This window comes from Quercus suber, unplaced genomic scaffold, assembly GCF_002906115.3.
Source record: "Quercus suber isolate HL8 unplaced genomic scaffold, Cork oak 2.0 scaffold_388, whole genome shotgun sequence".
In the NCBI taxonomy this organism is placed as follows: domain Eukaryota; kingdom Viridiplantae; phylum Streptophyta; class Magnoliopsida; order Fagales; family Fagaceae; genus Quercus; species Quercus suber.
Genome location: NW_027069840.1, coordinates 718,047 through 738,090, shown reverse-complemented (window position 1 = coordinate 738,090; position 20,044 = coordinate 718,047). Strand labels below are relative to the sequence as shown.

The window sequence follows — 20,044 nt, the reverse complement described above, 5'->3', positions numbered from 1 at the left end:
GCGCTTAGTGCAGCGAAAAGGGTTTATGGTTTGAAATTTTATTTGTCTGAAATCGTTTGCAGTCTGATTTTGGAAGCAATGACATAGGATATCTTATTTAATAAATGCTTGGAAGTGATAATGATCATATATTATGTACTAGACTTATGATTGATGTTCAAAATCTAATGTGCCGATATAATCATTGATTTTTGGTTAGAACTTATGTTGTTTATTTCTTGATTAATCTTATTTATGCAGAGATGGGTGAAGAGGCAGTCAAGACAGATTCCAGCTAGAGTCGGCGTTGAAGAAGAGGAAGAGGGAGGAAGAATGGGCATTGGCGAAAAAGCAAGATCTTGAGGCTACAAAAAAGAAGATTAATGCAGAAAACCGGAAGTTGGATTTCAATAGGGCCAAGCAGTACTCAAAGGAGTATGAACAGCAGGTATGTATTAGTCATCTGTACTTATATTTAGTGAATACTGGAGTATTATGTTTTGATGATTCCTTAACTATTGAGTATCTATTTGGACTATTCAGGAGAAGGAACTGTTTAGGCTGAAGTGTGAGGCAAAGTTGAAAGGAGGCTTTTATGTTAACGGAGGCCAAACTTTGGTTTATCATTCGCATTCGTGGGTAAGTTTCCATGTTTGATTACTCCGTTACATGAATCTTTATGGTAGATCACCAGGTTCTTATATTTTGGAATTTGGAACATACAGTATCAATGCCATGCACCCAAAGACAAGAAAGATCTTGCAGCTCTTGCGTTTGAGACAGGTATTACATGAAACTCATCCCTTATGGTATTATATAATGGTATCTGGTTATTGTGGTTTTTATTTATGTTTTTGTCTTGGTCATGACGGTAAATAAATCCTTTTGGAGGTCAAGGCAGGTTCAGACTATATGCTTATTGTACTGTGTATTTGTAGTAGTAGTAGTACTCTTGTTTTCAAGCTATTTAGGTTTAAGATCCTTGAGTCATAGCCTAGAAATCTTTGAGGCAAAGCTCAATCCTCTAGTGTCCAGGTGTAAGCAAGTTTTATTTTTAACTTTTAGATCTTTATATAAGCATTACGTATACACTATTTCAAATAGGGTTAGTGTTGAATAGTTTAAAACTTTAAGCCCTATGTTGTGAGGGTTAGTATAAACTAATCTGAAACTATGCCTGATTCCTTTTATTCTGAAAGCTGAGACATGGTGACTGTGGACTTACGAATGGAACGTGTATGGTCTTAGTGACAACACACCTTCGGTATACAGTGATTGGCCAATCAAACTCATCTAGGACTAGAAATATGATCTTTCACTATTTTAATATATTGGGACTGAAATTATGAAATTGAATGATTGAGGAAATTAGTAAAATTATTTTACCGGTGTTATCAATCATGGCCAACATGATTACTATTTCCTAGGCTGCTTGAGTGCTGATTTAATCATGATTTTTATGTCTCCAAGTTGTATTGGCTTGATGTGTTTTTGTCTATGTTTAACAAAATGCCTGGTTGATTAAACGTAGTACTTAAACAAGACTCTGCTAATTTCTTTCATATTTCTTTTTTATTTTTCTTCAAAACAGATCTTCAATGGTGTCTTCTTGAAAGTGAACAAGGCTACAGTGAATATGCACCAAAGGGTTGAGCCTTATGTGACTTACGGGTGTGTATTTTTCTCTCTCTCTGGTCATTTGGCTTTCATAAACATATGTAGTTCAAAATTTGCATGGTCTCTCATTAACTGGTTGTGCATGTTTATAGATATCCCAACTTGAAGAGTATGAGGGAACTGATCTATGAGAGAGGATATGGAAAGTTGAACCAGCAGAGAACTGCTTTGACTGATAACGCCATTGTTGAACAAAATTGTAATTCCAAGATGGTGCTGGGCAAAATGTTTCGTGAGGGAAGTGTTTGTTTTAACTTGTTGCTTATATGCTATAATGTTGTCACAGGCTCTGGGGAAGTATGGCATTATCTGTACGGAAGATCTCATCCATGAGATAATGACAGTTGGACCTCACTTCAAGTTGGCAAACAACTTCCTGTGGCCATTTTAGCTGAAGGCATCCTTGGGTGGTTAAGTGGTTTAAAGTGTTGGCTCTGTGGAGCCTAGTTTTGTTTAATATGAATGATAACCCGATTTGAAATGATGTTGCATGGGTTTTAATGAGAGATTTTTTGAGGTTTAGTCCATGGAGTGGAGGCTTGGGCCGATAAGATATAGAACTGTTGTTTTGGTGATTAGGGTTTTTTCTTGATGTAGTTTTTGAGAGGGAGGAAAACTGTACTGCCGCACTTGTATTTTTCTTTGATAATAGTGAAATTCCTGCAACTCCATGGACGTAGACAAATTGCCGAACCACGTAAATACTGTCTTGTGTATGTGATTATTTTTCTTTGGCGGGTATTTTCTTTATTTTTTGTTTCTCACAAGTTCGAAATTTCTAGTTAATTCCCTACATAAAGAAGAAGAGAAACCACTACGTTGAGGGAGGAGATGCGGGAAATCGCAAGAATGAATTAGACTTACGAACTATTTTGTTGCCCGGAGGACTGAGGTTTTCATTGTTCCTGGTTCTGGAAGTAATCTGAACACCAATATGTTAATGGTGTCTACCCTTGTTTTTGGATTTGAGTTTCAGAAAATTTTGTTGCCTTCTCAGATAGTTTTTACCATTTATGAGTACTCAGTGGTGCTAATATGTTCCTTGGATTTTATTATTACTTGTAGTATGTGGTTCTCTTTGTTGATCTGCCAGATCTTTTGTTCATTGCAGGATCTATCTTCATTCAGAAATATTCAAGGACACAATTTTTGCTGCTTAGCATGCTTTGTCGATGACATTTTTTTTCTTCTAAATTCATCTTGCAAAAACATTCTCGTATTCATTATGCCAATTTACATTCAATCAGTAAAGAAAAAGATATGCCATTTTTAAAACTTTTACCATAGAATTGTTTGTCATGTGAGTCTCGTGCATGTATTTTTAAGCAATTTAATTTATTGGCTTCAGAAAATCCTTAGGCTGACTTCTTTGACCTAAAATTAGGTGAGATGGGTCTGAGGTATGAGCCATGCCTCTGCGTGTTCCACAAAATACGAGTTGTCACTATGCAAACGTGTTTCTTTCCAAATTTACAAGAAAAGGAATTTTCTTCCAGACATCAGGTCACTTTCTTAGCAATTTCCTCCTATTTTACAATAAAGTATGGCTCTCAAAAGTTTACGGACAACAAGATTTCTCGGTAATTTGATTTCCCTGATGTACTTTTGCATGCATGAACCACGTTATTGTCCCTTCTCTGTTTTTATTTTTTTCGAATAATTATTCATTCTGTTATCCCAAGAGGAGGGGTTTGCTAAGGTTAACATCAGACCAACAGACCACGCAATCCCAACTTAGCCATTTTTACCTTATGTTCAACAGCTTTAAATTGTCCCACTTGATTACAAGCTCACGTCACTAAGCTCGGCTTATCCATTTTGTACTTAGACATTGGACAGAGAGTGCTCTATTTACCGCTGTTCCTAAACATAAACATAAAGTACTCGTGTTTCAGTAAAAAATGAGTCACCAGATGTAGGTTCAAAGCCTACAAAGCATGATTTCATTCTTATTATTCTTTGGTAAAAAATTACACTGAAATAATTGAATAGAAATTAAAATAAAAGTGAGCAAGGGATCGAATCGATAAACCTTTGAAGCAAAGTAAGTTAGACTAATGATTGGATGGTGCATATTGAAGAAAAATATTTGTTGGGAATTGAAGGGGCTAAGAAGTATTCACGAGGATAAGATATTAATGATGGAAAAGTCATAGAAATATGCCTTACATTCCTAGTGCAGTGCAGTTTTGGAAAAAAAAAAAATAAATAAATAAATGGCTGGACTTTCAGGAACTTGAGTTCTTAGGTACTGCCATCATCTCCTTCTATACAATCAACTTATTCGTTAACCGAATTTCAGCAAATAACAAAGAAGTTTGATTTACTTATAACAAAGCGTTTTTGAGCCATTGATTGTTTGACCTGAAGCTTAGCTCAATTAGTAAGATCTCTGTTTTCGAATTAGAGAATTGGGCTCAAAATTCCGCTTACATCAAATTAGAAATCAATCAGTGTCTTGATTTGATAGTGAAGAGAAATTATCATGTAATGATGCCATAAGTTTCAAATTTTATTCTATTTATTTTAAAAACAAAATGCTAAGCTCAAGGACTAAACTCTGCTTCAATGACAACACAGCAATTACAAGCTGACCAGAACAGAGGAATAGCTGGGCTTGTCTTAGCTGTTGTGAAGCTTGTAAGTTTTTTTTTATAGGTGATTGTGTTTGCATGCGTGTGTGTGATATGAAGTTTGTGCTATAGACTGAGCCAAGATATCCACACAAAGAATGATATCAAAATCTCAAAAAGGATCATTCTACTTGGTCATATGTGGTTCTATTTGTTGTGTTAGGGTTTTAGATCCTAGTTGTCTCAAATTTTAATAAACTTTTAATCAAATAATTAATTAGATTAATTATGCAATAGATCTGAATCAATTAAACATCAAACAAGCATGAATCACATGAACACCAAGAATTAATGATGACCTAGGAAAACTTTTGAAACTATGGTTTCAAAGTAAAAAAAACTGAGGAAGATTTAACCTAAACAATATCATATATTATGTACTAGACTTATGATTGATGTTCAAAATCTAATGTGCCGATATAATCATTGATTTTTGGTTAGAACTTATGTTGTTTATTTCTTGATTAATCTTATTTATGCAGAGATGGGTGAAGAGGCAGTCAAGACAGATTCCAGCTAGAGTCGGCGTTGAAGAAGAGGAAGAGGGAGGAAGAATGGGCATTGGCGAAAAAGCAAGATCTTGAGGCTACAAAAAAGAAGATTAATGCAGAAAACCGGAAGTTGGATTTCAATAGGGCCAAGCAGTACTCAAAGGAGTATGAACAGCAGGAATGTATTAGTCATCTGTAATTATATTTAGTGAATACTGGAGTATTATGTTTTGATGATTCCTTAATTATTGAGTATCTATTTGGACTATTCAGGAGAAGGAACTGTTTAGGCTGAAGTGTGAGGCAAAGTTGAAAGGAGGCTTTTATGTTAACGGAGGCCAAACTTTGGTTTATCATTCGCATTCGTGGGTAAGTTTCCATGTTTGATTACTCCGTTACATGAATCTTTATGGTAGATCACCAGGTTCTTATATTTTGGAATTTGGAACATACAGTATCAATGACATGCACCCAAAGACAAGAAAGATCTTGAAGCTCTTGCGTTTGAGACAGGTATTACATGAAACTCAGCCCTTATGGTATTATATAATGGTATCTGGTTATTGTGGTTTTTATTTATGTTTTTGTCTTGGTCATGACGGTAAATACATCCTTTTGGAGGTCAAGGCAGGTTCAGACTATATGCTTATTGTACTGTGTATTTGTAGTAGTAGTACTCTTGTTTTCAAGCTATTTAGGTTTAAGATCCTTGTGTCATAGCCTAGAAATCTTTGAGGCAAAGCTCAATCCTCTAGTGTCCAGGTGTAAGCAAGTTTTATTTTTAACTTTTAGATCTTTATATAAGCATTACGTATACACTATTTCAAATAGGGTTAGTGTTGAATAGTTTGAAACTTTAAGCCCTATGTTGTGAGGGTTAGTATAAACTAATCTGAAACTATGCCTGATTCCTTTTATTCTGAAAGCTGAGACATGGTGACTGTGGACTTACGAATCGAACGTGTATGGTCTTAGTGACAGCACACCTTCGGTATACAGTGATTGGCCAATCAAACTCATCTAGGACTATAAATATGATCTTTCACTATTTTAATATATTGGGACTGAAATAATGAAATTGATGATGGGGAGATAAATACATTGGGGAGCTTCCTTGAGAAATTAATATAACATATAGAGACACACTTAAACCCAAAAGGCCTAAGCCCAATGGATATGTGCTCAATTATGTTATATTAACCACTCATTCTTCTTATCTTTATTCAATGTGGGACTTCACTCACACGTGTAACCCAACAATCTCCCCCTCACGTGTGAGTCTCTGCCACTCTGTGGGCTTTAAGACTTCTCTGTGGGCCATGAATAAGTCCTACTTGCTCCCCCTTGCCTAATGGGCTTTTCACTTCATCAGCGCGTCATCCATGGGTCTTTCGTACGCCATCCATGGGAACCACGTGTCAACCCCGCACGCACATCCATGGGAACCCCGCACGCTCATGTCCATGGGAACCTCGCACCATACCATTATTTAGCACCACGTGAATCTCTGCCTCTCTGTGAGCTTTGAACAAGTCCTACTCACTCCCCCTTGACTAATGGGCTTTTCACTTCATCAATGCGTCATCCATGAGTCTCTCGTACGCCATCCATGGGAACCACGTGTCAACCCTGCACGCACATCCATGGGAACTCCGCACGTCCATGTCCATGGGAATCTCGCATCACACCATTATTTAGCACCATTAGCAATATTCCAGGATCTTTGTGTGTGGGCCATTTAAGGCTTTCTCTGTCCCTGCTGGGTAGGGACCATGAACACTTCACCACCTTTGCCGCACACCACCAAGGGCTTTGATACCACTTGATGGGGAGATAAATACATTGGGGAGTTTTCTTGAGAAATTAATATAACATATAGAGACACACTTAAACCCAAAAGGCCTAAGCCCAATGGGTATGTGCTCAATTATGTTATATTAACCACTCATTCTTCTTATCTTTATTCAATGTGGGACTTCACTCACACGTGTAACCCAACAATTGAATGATTGAGGAAATTAGTAAAATTATTTTACCGGTGTTATCAATCATGGCCAACATGATTACTATTTCCTAGGCAGCTTGAGTGCTGATTTAATCATGATTTTTATGTCTCCAAGTTGTATTGGCTTGATGTGTTTTTGTCTATGTTTAACAAAATGCCTGGTTGATTAAACGTAGTACTTAAACAAGACTCTGCTAATTTCTTTCATATTTCTTTTTTATTTTTCTTCAAAACAGATCTTCAATGGTGTCTTCTTGAAAGTGAACAAGGCTACAGTGAATATGCACCAAAGGGTTGAGCCTTATGTGACTTACGGGTGTGTATTTTTCTCTCTCTCTGGTCATTTGGCTTTCATAAACATATGTAGTTCAAAATTTGCATGGTCTCTCATTAACTGGTTGTGCATGTTTATAGATATCCCAACTTGAAGAGTATGAGGGAACTGATCTATAAGAGAGGATATGGAAAGTTGAACCAGCAGAGAACTGCTTTGACTAATAACGCCATTGTTGAACAAAATTGTAATTCCAAGATGGTGCTGGGCAAAATGTTTCGTGAGGGAAGTGTCTGTTTTAACTTGTTGATTATATGCTATAATGTTGTCACAGGCTCTGGGGAAGTATGGCATTATCTGTACGGAAGATCTCATCCATGAGATAATGACCGTTGGACCTCACTTCAAGCTGGCAAACAACTTCCTGTGGCCATTTTAGTTGAAGGCATCCTTGGGTGGTTAAGTGGTTTAAAGTGTTGGACTCTGTGGAGCTTAGTTTTGTTTAGTCTGGATGATAACCCGATCTGAAATGATGTTGCATGGGTTTTAATGAGAGATTTTTTAAGGCTTAGTCCATGGAGTGGAGGCTTGGGCTAACAAGATATAGAACCGTTGTTTTGGTGATTAGGGTTTTTTCTTGATGTAGTTTTTGAGAGGGAGGAAAAATGTACTACCGCACTTGTATTTTTCTTTGATAATAGTAAAATTCCTGCAACTCCATAGACGTAAACAAATTGCCGAACCACGTAAATACTGTCTTGTGCGTATGATTATTTTTCTTTGGCTGGTATTTTCTTTATTTTTTGTTTTTCACAAGTTGGGAATTTCTAGTTAATTCCCTACATAAAGAAGAAGAGAAACCACTACGTTGAGGGAGGAGATGCGGGAAATCGCAAGAATGAATTAGACTTACGAACTATTTTGTTGCCTGGAGGATTGAGGTTTTCATTGTTCCTGGTTCTGGAAGTAATCTGAACACCAATATGTTAATGGTGTCTACCCTTGTTTTTGGATTTGAGTTTCAGAAAATTTTGTTGCCTTCTCAGATAGTTTTTACCATTTATGAGTACTCAGTGGTGCTAATATGTTCCTTGGATTTTATTATTACTTGTAGTATGTGGTTCTCTTTGTTGATCTGCCAGATCTTTTGTTCATTGCAGGATCTATCTTCTTTCAGAAATATTCAAGGACACAATTTTTGCTGCTTAGCATGCTTTGTCGATGACATTTTTTTTCTTCTAAATTCATCTTGCAAAAACATTCTCGTATTCATTATGCCAATTTACATTCAATCAGTAAAGAAAAAGATATGCCATTTTTAAAACTTTTTACCATTGAATTGTTTGTCATGTGAGTCTCGTACATGTATTTTTAAGCAATTTAATTTATTGGCTTCAGAAAATCCTTAGGCTGACTTCTTTGACCTAAAATTAGGTGAGATGGGTCTGAGGTATGAGCCATGCCTCTGCGTGTTCCACAAAATACGAGTTGTCACTATGCAAACGTGTTTCTTTCCAAATTTACAAGAAAAGGAATTTTCTTCCAGACATCAGGTCACTTTCTTAGCAATTTCCTCCTATTTTACAATAAAGTATGGCTCTCAAAAGTTTACGGACAACAAGATTTCTCGGTAATTTGATTTCCCTGATGTACTTTTGCATGCATGAACCACGTTATTGTCCCTTCTCTGTTTTTTTTTTTCGAATAATTATTCATTCTGTTATCCCAAGAGGAGGGGTTTGCTAAGGTTAACATCAGACCAACAGACCACGCAATCCCAACTTAGCCATTTTTACCTTATGTTCAACAGCTTTAAATTGTCCCACTTGATTACAAGCTCACGTTACTAAGCTCGGCTTATCCATTTTGTACTTCGACATTGGACAGAGAGTGCTCTATTTACCGCTGTTCCTAAACATAAACATAAAGTACTCGTGTTTCAGTAAAAAATGAGTCACCAGATGTAGGTTCAAAGCCTACAAAGCATGATTTCATTCTTATTATTCTTTGGTAAAAAATTACACTGAAATAATTGAATAGAAATTAAAATAAAAGTGAGCAAGGGATCGAATCGATAAACCTTTGAAGCAAAGTAAGTTAGACTAATGATTGGATGGTGCATATTGAAGAAAAATATTTGTTGGGAATTGAAGGGGCTAAGAAGTATTCACGAGGATAAGATATTAATGATGGAAAAGTCATAGAAATATGCCTTACATTCCTAGTGCAGTGCAGTTTTGGAAAAAAAAAAAATAAATAAATAAATGGCTGGACTTTCAGGAACTTGAGTTCTTAGGTACTGCCATCATCTCCTTCTATACAATCAACTTATTCGTTAACCGAATTTCAGCAAATAACAAAGAAGTTTGATTTACTTATAACAAAGCGTTTTTGAGCCATTGATTGTTTGACCTGAAGCTTAGCTCAATTAGTAAGATCTCTGTTTTCGAATTAGAGAATTGGGCTCAAAATTCCGCTTACATCAAATTAGAAATCAATCAGTGTCTTGATTTGATAGTGAAGAGAAATTATCATGTAATGATGCCATAAGTTTCAAATTTTATTCTATTTATTTTAAAAACAAAATGCTAAGCTCAAGGACTAAACTCTGCTTCAATGACAACACAGCAATTACAAGCTGACCAGAACAGAGGAATAGCTGGGCTTGTCTTAGCTGTTGTGAAGCTTGTAAGTTTTTTTTTATAGGTGATTGTGTTTGCATGCGTGTGTGTGATATGAAGTTTGAGCTATAGACTGAGCCAAGATATCCACACAAAGAATGATATCAAAATCTCAAAAAGGATCATTCTACTTGGTCATATGTGGTTCTATTTGTTGTGTTAGGGTTTTAGATCCTAGTTGTCTCAAATTTTAATAAACTTTTAATCAAATAATTAATTAGATTAATTATGCAATAGATCTGAATCAATTAAACATCAAACAAGCATGAATCACATGAACACCAAGAATTAATGATGACCTAGGAAAACTTTTGAAACTATGGTTTCAAAGTAAAAAAAACTGAGGAAGATTTAACCTAAACAATTCTCAAGACAATATTTCACTAATAGAATCAAAGTTTATATAATAGACTTAACCCTAAATCTGCTGCTACCTCATATAGTGCTTATTGGCATGACCACACGTACCTCCAAATTCATGGACTCTTTTATTGTGAAACTGTTGCACACAAACTCTCCAGTTTGTGACTTTGAGATCTCCACTCAAGGGTTTGAATTAGCAACACAAACTCTCCAGTTTGTGACTTTGTGATCTCCTCTCAAAAATTTAGATCAGCAACTGTGGTTGACTGAATGCAACAACTTTGCTTTATGACTAGATCTATTGTTTGCACAAGGTTTCCAATTGTAGCTCCAAAAGGGTATGAAAAATCTCCAGATTTGTGTACAAAACACTCCCCTCTTGAATTTGTAAAAATGTGGTTTAGGGTTTTTATTTATGTATCCTTAGTTCCATTAAAACCCTAGATCAAATGGCTGAGAGAAAAGTGAGATCTGAAATCTGGCATGAATCTCAATCGATTGAGGTAAGTGAAACTTATCTGCACATTGCTTTTTTGATTTGTTGAGTCTTCAACTGTGTGGAACTTCATTTGTCTTGTATAATTGAATATTTTTAGACTAAACAACTAAACAAACTGACAAACTAAGTTCTAAAGGTAACAATTTGTTTATGGTTGCCAACATAAATATATGGACTTTACATGTTGATTAGCGATTTTATGTTTATTGCAGAATCTATCTTCACTCAGAAAGTATGCAATTACACAATTTTTGCTGATTTGCATGCTTTCTCAATGCCATTTCTCTCTCCTAATTCATTTGGCAAAAACATTCTCATATTCTCAATATGCCAATGTATTAATTTAGTTAAAAAAAGATATGTCATTTTCTAACTTTTTCCTTAGAAATTTGTCTTGTAAGTCTCGTGCATGTATTTTTAAGCAATTAATCGATTCCAAAAAGTTATTGGGACGATTTCTTTACAAGGAAATGGATCTTCTTCAGTACATCAGGTCACTTTCATAGCAATTTCCTCCTATTTTACAACGAAGTAAAGCCTCTCTAAGGCTTTGTTTGGTTGGAGTATAAAAAGGAGAGAGATAGAAAATGGAGAGGGATATAAAAAGTAAAGGATAAAAGAGATTTTAGTTTTCCCAGGTTGAAATATCTTCTTGTTTGGTTGAAAAGAAAAATGATAAGTAGAAAATGTAATTTGTATAAAATTTACTCATACTCCTATAACATAAAACATTATAATATTTTATATTCTATTACTCGCAGATATATAACTCACTCACATTTTTTCAAATTCACATTATTATAAATTAAAAAAACACCACACATTTTTTTTTCTTCGTTTGGGAGGTGGGAAAATAATGGTGAAGCATGGAAATTGAAAATTTTGTATAGTTTGTTTAAATATCACATTGATTAAAACATTGTTATTAACTCCATTCCGTTCCGACCGGAATGACTGGAAAACACCATTCTAGTATGCAAACCGGAACAAGAAACCCCCTGTTCCACCTTGGATTAAATTTTGGGTCATTCCGTCAATTTCGGCCATTTCGGGATATTTCGGTGAATTCCGGCCGAAATTGAGGTTTTGATCGGAATGAAGTTAGCCTCTTTTTTTTTTTTTTTTTTTCCTTTACCATAAACGTGAACTCCATATCAGACCTGCTACCAAATCATTTCAGAGAGAGAGAGAGAGAGAGAGAGAGAGAGAGAGATAAGAAGAAGAAGAAGAGAACAAAAGCTCAAGTTTTGGCTGCTGTAACCTGTTTGAAATTGGTCTTCTTCACTTCTACAATTTGCACTACTTTGAAATTGGTGTTCTTTAGTTTTGCAATCTGCACTACTGCTGCATCTATAAACTTTCTAAAACATAAAGTGAGGAATGAAATATAAGTGATAAGATTTTGAAATGAGGAATAGGAGTTGAGAACCAATGATGCACCTGGCAGATGGTGAGTGGAGTTTAAGTTGAAAGGAAGCTTCTAGGAAGCTTCATGGTTTATAAGTATCCCACTATGTTTGTTTATTTACCAAAAAAACTCCAAACTTGATTTTTTTAATAATTAACCTAATCACTTTATATCTTCTAAAAAAATTCACTTTATTATTATGATTTTCTTTTAAAAAATTATATTAAATTCATTAATTTATAACATTTGGCTTAATAATAGAAATGAATAATAATTTTTTTTATTAATTACTATATATATTTTTATAAAATGGTAAATCCTGAAATGGTACCTAAAATAGGCCGATACCGAAATATTTCGTTCCAATAGAATGGGCGCCAAAATGGTATTCATAACATTGGATTAAACTATAGTGTTGTACTTGTTTATGTTCTTTATATTATTTGGCAGAATTCTTTGTTGGGAATAATACATTCCTATAAACCTATTATAGAGTTGATGTTTTGATGAGAGCTTCCCCGTTTGCTTGTGAGGAGGGCTAAGTGAAACCGGAATTTTGAATAACTTTGATCTTTTGTAAGCATTATATTTGGTGAGGGTTTTATATCATTGGCAACAAAAATAATTTTTGATTAAGTTAATTAAATGTGCTAGGATTAGACCTAAACCTAGCAAAATTATAATTTGAACCTTGCTAATTGGTTGCTGGTAAAATCCAGGAATTGTGAATTGATAGTATTATTTCTTTCCAGATATTTATTTGTTCATGGCAAGTTATTAGTATGAAGCTGGTTTAAATAAGTTCATTTTTTGGTCTATTATTTCTCTGTGAATGCTTATCGTAGTTTGTATTAGGTTCAATTTGTTTGTTTAATTTTCGTTTAGTCATTTTTACTGTCATTTCTCTAATGAAAATTTTAATATGGTTATTCAGTATTCTTTTTCTTGTAATTTCTTGCCCATGGTGAATGAAGAATGAGTCTTATTATTGTTTATTCTATCTATCATTAAATTGTTGATTATTCAAAGGAGATAATGATATAAGTCATATAACTTCACATTTTTATTGTGTTTTGTGGTATCAAAAATTTGTAATAATTATCAGTTCGACTTTGTCAATTATCTCTATGATGTACACTTCCCAAATAAACCACTTACCAAGTAGGATCCTCTAATTCCTATTAAACCTATTCCTATAGTACTCATTGAGAAGAATTTCGCTTAGTGCAGCGAAAAGGATTTATGGTTTGAATATTTATTTGTCTGAAATCGTTTGTAGTCTGATTTTGGAAGCAATGACACAGGATATCTTATTTAATAAATGCTTGGAAGTGATAATGATCATATATTATGTAGTAGACATATGATTGATGTTCAAAATCTAATGTGCCGAAATAATCATTGATTTTTGCTTAGAACTTATGTAGTTTATTTCTTGATTAATCTTGTTTCTGCAGAGAAGGGTGAAGAGGCAGTCAAGACAGTGATTACAAACTTTTGTTTATCATTCGCATTCGTGGGTAAGTTTCCATGTTTGATTACTCCGTTACATGGTAGATCACCAGGTTCTTACATTTTGGAATTTGGAACTTAAGAGTATCAATGCCATGCACCCAAAGACAAGAAAGATCTTGCAGCTCTTGTGTTTGAGACAGGTATTACATGAAACTCATCCCTTACGGTACCATATAATTGTATCTGGTTATTGCGATTTTATTTATGTTTTTGTCTTGATCATGACGGTAAATACATCCTTCTGAAGGGTAAGGCAGGTTCAGACTATATGCTTATTATACTGTGTATTTGTAGAACTAGTACTCTTGTTTTTAAGCTATTTAGGTTTAAGATCCTTGAGTCATAGTCTAGAAATCTTTGAGGCAAAGCTCAATCCTCTAGTGTCAAGGTGTAAGCACGTTTTATTTTTAACTTCTAGATCTTTATATAAGCATTACATATACACTATTTCTAATAGGGTTACTGTTGAATAGTTTGAAACTTTAAGCCCTATGTTGTGAGGGTTAGTATAAGCTAATCTGAAACTATGCCTGATTCTTTTATTCTGAAAGCTGGGATATGGTGACTGTGGACTTTCGAATGGAACGTGTATGGTCTTAATGATAAAACACCTTCAGTATACAGTGATTGGCCAATCAAACTCATCTAGGACTAGAAGTATATGATTTTTCACTATTTTAAAATATTGGGACTGAAATAATGAAATTGAATGATTGAGGAAATTAGCAAAATTATTTTACCCGGTGTTATCAATCATGGCTAACATAATTGCTATTTCCTAGGCTGCATGAGTGCTGATTTAATCATGATTTTATGTCTTCAAGTTGTATTGGCTTGATGTATTTTTGTCTGTGTTAAACAAAATGCCTCGTTGATTAAACGCATTTCTTAAAAAAGGCCTCTGCTAATTTCTTTCAAATTTCTTTTTTATTTTTCTTTGAAACAGATCTTCAATGGTGTCTTCTTGAAAGTGAACAAGGCTACAGTGAATATGCTCCAAAGGGCTGAGCCTTATGTGACTTACGGGTGTGTATTTTTCTCTCTCTCCCTCTGGTCATTTGGCTTTCATAAACATCTGTAGTTCAAAATTTGCATGGCATCACATTAAATGGTTGTGCATGTTTATATATATATATATATATATATCCCAACTTGAAGAGTGTGAGGGAACTGAACTATAAAAGAGGATATGGAAAGTTGAACCAGCAGAGAACTGCTTTGACTGATAACGCCATTGTTGAACAAGTTTGTAATTCCAAGATAGTGCTGTTTTGTGAGGGAAGTGTTTGTTTTAACTTGTCGCTTATATGCGATAATGTTATCACAGGCTCTGGGGAAGTATGGCATTATTTGCACGGAAGATCTCATCCATGAGATAATGATAGTTAAGACCTCACTTCAAGCAGGTAAACAACTCCCTGTGGCAATTTAGGGCTCATTTGGATTGAGGGGAAAGGGAGGTGTAGGAGAGAAGAGTATAGTAGAGTTAACTAAAAATAAGTTAATTTCGGATCAATTTTATTCTATTGTACTCTATTTTACTTTCTCTCCCTCTTCCTCAATCCAAAGGGTTAAGCTGAAGGCACCCTTGGGTGGTCTAAAGAAAAAGAGGAACCAATACGTTGAGGGAGGAGATGCCGGAAATCGCGAGGATTTCATCAGCGAGCTAATCAGGAGAATGAATTAGACTTCTGCACTATTTTGTTAGTTGGTGGATTGAGGTTTTCATTGTTCCTGGCTCTGGAAGTAATCTGAACACCAATTATTAATGGTGTCTACCCTTTTTTTTTTGGATATGAATTTCAGAAAATTTTGTTACCTTTTCAGATAGTTTTTACCATTTATGAGTACTCAGTGGTGCTAATATTTTCCTTGGATTTTTATTATTACTTGTAGTATGTGGTTCTATTTGTTGATCTGCCAGTTACGTTTATTGCAAGAATTCATCTTCATTCAGAAATATGCGAGGACACAATTTTTGCTGCTTTTTCATTCTTTCTCTATGACATTTCTTTTTCCAAATTCATCTGGCAAAAACACACTCTCGTAATCTAGAATCTAGAAATGTGGATGTACATTAATTCAGTAAAAAAAAAAATGATATGCTATTTTTTAACTTTGACCTTAGAAATTTGTCTTGTGATTCTCGTGCATGTATTTTTTAGCAATTTATTGACTCCAGGAAATTCTAAGGACTGCTTCTTTGACCCTAAAATGGTTCTTAGGTCTGAGCCATGCGTCCGCCGTCCGCGTATCCCACGAAATACGAGTTGTCACTATGCAAGTGTGTTTCTAGCCAAATTTACAAGAAAAGGGATATTCTTCCTAACCTCAGGTCACTTTCATGGCAATTTCCTTCTATTTTACAATGAAGTAAATGGCTCTCAAAAGTTTACAGACGAGAAGATTTTGTCGATAATTTGATTTCCCTGATATATACTTTGCATGCATGTACCATGTTATTATCCCCTCTCTACATTTTTTAGAATACTTATTCGTTCCATTAGCCCAAGTACATAGTGTATGGTAAAGTTAACATAAGACCATTCGGTCCCAACCAGGGACAGACTCAGAATTTTACGTTAGGGGAGATCGGATTATTAAAAAAAAAAAAGAAAAAAATTCAAATAAGTATTCATATAGTATATTAACAAATTATAAATACACAAAATTATTGCTTCTTAATACATTAAGATGCAATCATAATGTTGTTTTTTAATACTAGGTTGGCTAGACTTTTTTTTTTTTTTTTGTTGTTGTTGAAGTTAGAGTATTCATAGTAGTGGTGCTATATATAAAATTTTGCTTTTAATACCTTAAAAAACTATGTTATCTATTTTACTACTTTACTTTATAATACACCCAATATCAAATGTTTTATTTTTTTACCATTTCATTTAAAATAATGTAAAAAAACTCATTAAAATAATAAAAGAAGAGAGAAAATTTGAGTTTTTTTATTTAAGGAAAAGAGATAATTTTAATAAAATATTATATTTTATTTTTAATAACTTGCTATGATCAAATGGTATTTATACCAGTTTCCTATAGTTGCAAAAAAATTTAGTTTTAATTTTTCCAATAACACATGAGTTTTTGGTTTTTTAGTGGTAAAATAACTTTTTTGCTAAAATAAAATTACCATTGTGAATATTTTTATTATTTTTGTTAAAATTTTGTGTTAAATAATTGCTAATTAAGCTAAGCTGGTTAGACTGACAAGAGAGAAGAGAAGCCCAACTAATAAAAAATGAAAAATATAATAAGTGAAAAAAAGGGACCAGGGGCTCGGGCCCCACCTGGGTCCGTCCGTGGTCCCAAGCAAGCAATTTTTACCTTATTTTCAACCATCTTAAATTGCCACACTTCGTTACAAGCTCACGATACTATGCTTGGCTTATCCATTTTGTAAGCATTGGACAGAGAGTGCCCTGTTTACCGAGGCTCCCAAACCTAACGTACTCATGCTTCAGTAAAACGTGAGTAACCATATGTAGTAGGTTCAAAACATACAAAGCATGATTTCGTTATTATTATTCTTTGGGAAGAAATTATACTGAAATAATTGAAGAGAAATTTGTTGTGCAAATAGCACTTAGTTTTTTAATACTAGGTTGGCTAGACTTTTTTTTTTTTTTTTTGTTGTTGTTGAAGTTAGAGTATTCATAGTAGTGGTGCTATATATAAAATTTTGCTTTTAATACCTTAAAAAACTATGTTATCTATTTTACTACTTTACTTTATAATACACCCAATATCAAATGTTTTATTTTTTTACCATTTCATTTAAAATAATGTAAAAAAACTCATTAAAATAATAAAAGAAGAGAGAAAATTTGAGTTTTTTTATTTAAGGAAAAGAGATAATTTTAATAAAATATTATATTTTATTTTTAATAACTTGCTATGATCAAATGGTATTTATACCAGTTTCCTATAGTTGCAAAAAAATTTAGTTTTAATTTTTCCAATAACACATGAGTTTTTGGTTTTTTAGTGGTAAAATAACTTTTTTGCTAAAATAAAATTACCATTGTGAATATTTTTATTATTTTTGTTAAAATTTTGTGTTAAATAATTGCTAATTAAGCTAAGCTGGTTAGACTGACAAGAGAGAAGAGAAGCCCAACTAATAAAAAATGAAAAATATAATAAGTGAAAAAAAGGGACCAGGGGCTCGGGCCCCACCTGGGTCCGTCCGTGGTCCCAAGCAAGCAATTTTTACCTTATTTTCAACCATCTTAAATTGCCACACTTCGTTACAAGCTCACGATACTATGCTTGGCTTATCCATTTTGTAAGCATTGGACAGAGAGTGCCCTGTTTACCGAGGCTCCCAAACCTAACGTACTCATGCTTCAGTAAAACGTGAGTAACCATATGTAGTAGGTTCAAAACATACAAAGCATGATTTCGTTATTATTATTCTTTGGGAAGAAATTATACTGAAATAATTGAAGAGAAATTTGTTGTGCAAATAGCACTTCTGGACTCAAATCAATAACAATAAATAAGTAGAAATTAAATAACAAGCATGCACAAAGAATACAAAAATTTATGTGGTTTGGCAAAATCTTTAACTCCATGGCAAAGATGGAGAAATTTCACTATAAATAGGAGTGTCAAATGGGTGGATTTGGAGTGGGAATAATTGGGTTGGGTATATAAAACTCATTTACCCATTAAAACTCATTTAACTAATTGCTTCTAACCCAAATCTAACCCAACCTAATTATTGTGGGTAAATCCCAACTCATTCAATTACCCAATTATCAAAATTACCAAAATGACATTAAAGTGAAAACCCCAACACTTTCTTGGATTCTCTTTTCCACTCACTCTAGTCTCCACTCTACTTTCCCAAAAAATTCAAATTAAACAAAAGATACAAGCTTGAAAAGAAAATTGCTTCAAATTGGATCATCCTTCTCCTTTTATTTTCCCACACTTTCTAGGCATGCAAACAACTAAACAACAAAATTTATTTATTTAAAAAAAAAAAACACAAAAAGGGGCCTAATTTATTAAGCATTTAGCTTCCATTTCCTGCACTTTCTCGGCAACCAAACAAATCACCAAAATAAGAACAGAATCAAAAACTTAGAGAATTCAAATTTCAGAAACAAAATAAAAGAAAGAAAAATCGAACCGCGGAGACAGCTTTGATAACATGCGAAGAAGAGCTGGAAGAGGAGAGTAGGTGGGTTTGGAGGTTAAGAAGGCCACCAGAAAAGGATTGCAACGTCGTAATCGACAAGGCCATCAGAAAAGCCAATGGATATGGCTTCGTTTTGTTTACAACTTGAAAATCAGCATTGAAAGCACTCCAAAACCCTAAGAAGAAGATAGGTAACCGCTTCGCTTCTTGCCAGTTAGCCTCTGTTGGCTCGGGGTCAGTCAAGCCCAAACCCAGGCCCAAGAAGCATTGTTGTATCTGATTTATGTGAGTAATGTACTGTTTGATACCGATTCCAAGAAATTGAGGCAGTTCTTCTCCAAATTCGGCGAGATTGAGATCGAACTAATTGGATTCGACTCCACCACTGGGAAATCTAGAGGATTTGCTCTCTTCATGTACAAAACCACCAGAAAAGCCAAAGGATATGGCTTCATTTTGTTTACAACTCGAAAATCGGCATTGAAAGCACTCTAAAACCCTAAGAGAGAGAGAGAGCAAGCGAGAGAGAGAGAAGTGTTGGCCAAGAAAATGAAGGAAAATGTAGACCCTGAAACGCTAAAACGTGTGAGGGATTTTTTTAATTTTTTAATTTTTTTTTTTATGGGAAGGGCCAGGTTGAATTTGTGAATATTGTTTTTAGTTTAAATGGAGCTCATTGGGTTTTTAGTTAAAACTCAATAATTACTGGATCTAATTTGGTTGATTTCTATTCAACCCAACTAATAATTGGATGGGTTTAAGTTCAATTAGAGTTGGTGGGTTTGAGCAGGCACCTAATCAATCAACTTTGTAGCACCTAATCATATATATATATATATATAGATACATTTGTTATGTCGGCTAGATCAGATTCCTATTACAATTGGAATTCTATCAACTTATGTTGACTTGGGCTTGGCAATACAAGCCATACGGCCCACATCAACAAATTAAATAAAAGCAAGCAAGGTAGATAAAGCTTTGAAGCTAAGTAATATAGTCAAATGATTGGACGGTGCGTATAGGAGAAAACTATTTGTTGGGAATTAAAGGGCTAAGAAGTATTCACGAAGATAAGATCTAATGAAGGAAAAATAATAGAAATATGCCTCATTCATAGTGCAGTGCAGTTTTGGAATTAAAAAAAAAAAGGCTAGACTTTTAGGAACTTGAGTTCTTAGGTACACTGCCATCATCTCCTTCTATAAAATCAACTTATTTGTTAACCGAATTTTGGGAAATAACAAAGAAGTTTGAGTTACTTGTAACAAAGCATTTCTGAGCCATTGATTGTTTGAGCTGAAGCTTAGCTCAATTAGTAAGATTTTTGTCTGCGAATACGAGAATTGGGCTCAAATTCC

General features: G+C 34.2%; 1 protein-coding gene and 2 pseudogenes across 1 annotated transcript; all 3 read left to right on the top strand.

The window, feature by feature from the left end:
* Window positions 1-242: 242 nt before the first annotated feature.
* Window positions 243-2,582, top strand: LOC112041152 (large ribosomal subunit protein uL30w-like; annotated as a pseudogene).
* Window positions 2,583-4,773: 2,191 nt separating this feature from the next.
* LOC112041153 (large ribosomal subunit protein uL30w-like) lies at window positions 4,774-8,139 on the top strand (annotated as a pseudogene).
* Window positions 8,140-10,552: 2,413 nt separating this feature from the next.
* On the top strand, window positions 10,553-15,250 carry LOC112017352 (large ribosomal subunit protein uL30x-like). Its single transcript, XM_065760948.1, has 7 exons — window positions 10,553-10,606; window positions 10,815-10,834; window positions 13,480-13,530; window positions 13,608-13,665; window positions 14,472-14,553; window positions 14,607-14,878; window positions 14,958-15,250. Exons 1-7 carry the CDS (start codon window positions 10,553-10,555, stop codon window positions 15,210-15,212), a joined length of 792 nt encoding a protein of 263 aa, XP_065617020.1. The 3' UTR covers window positions 15,213-15,250.
* The last annotated feature ends 4,794 nt before the right edge of the window (window positions 15,251-20,044 follow it).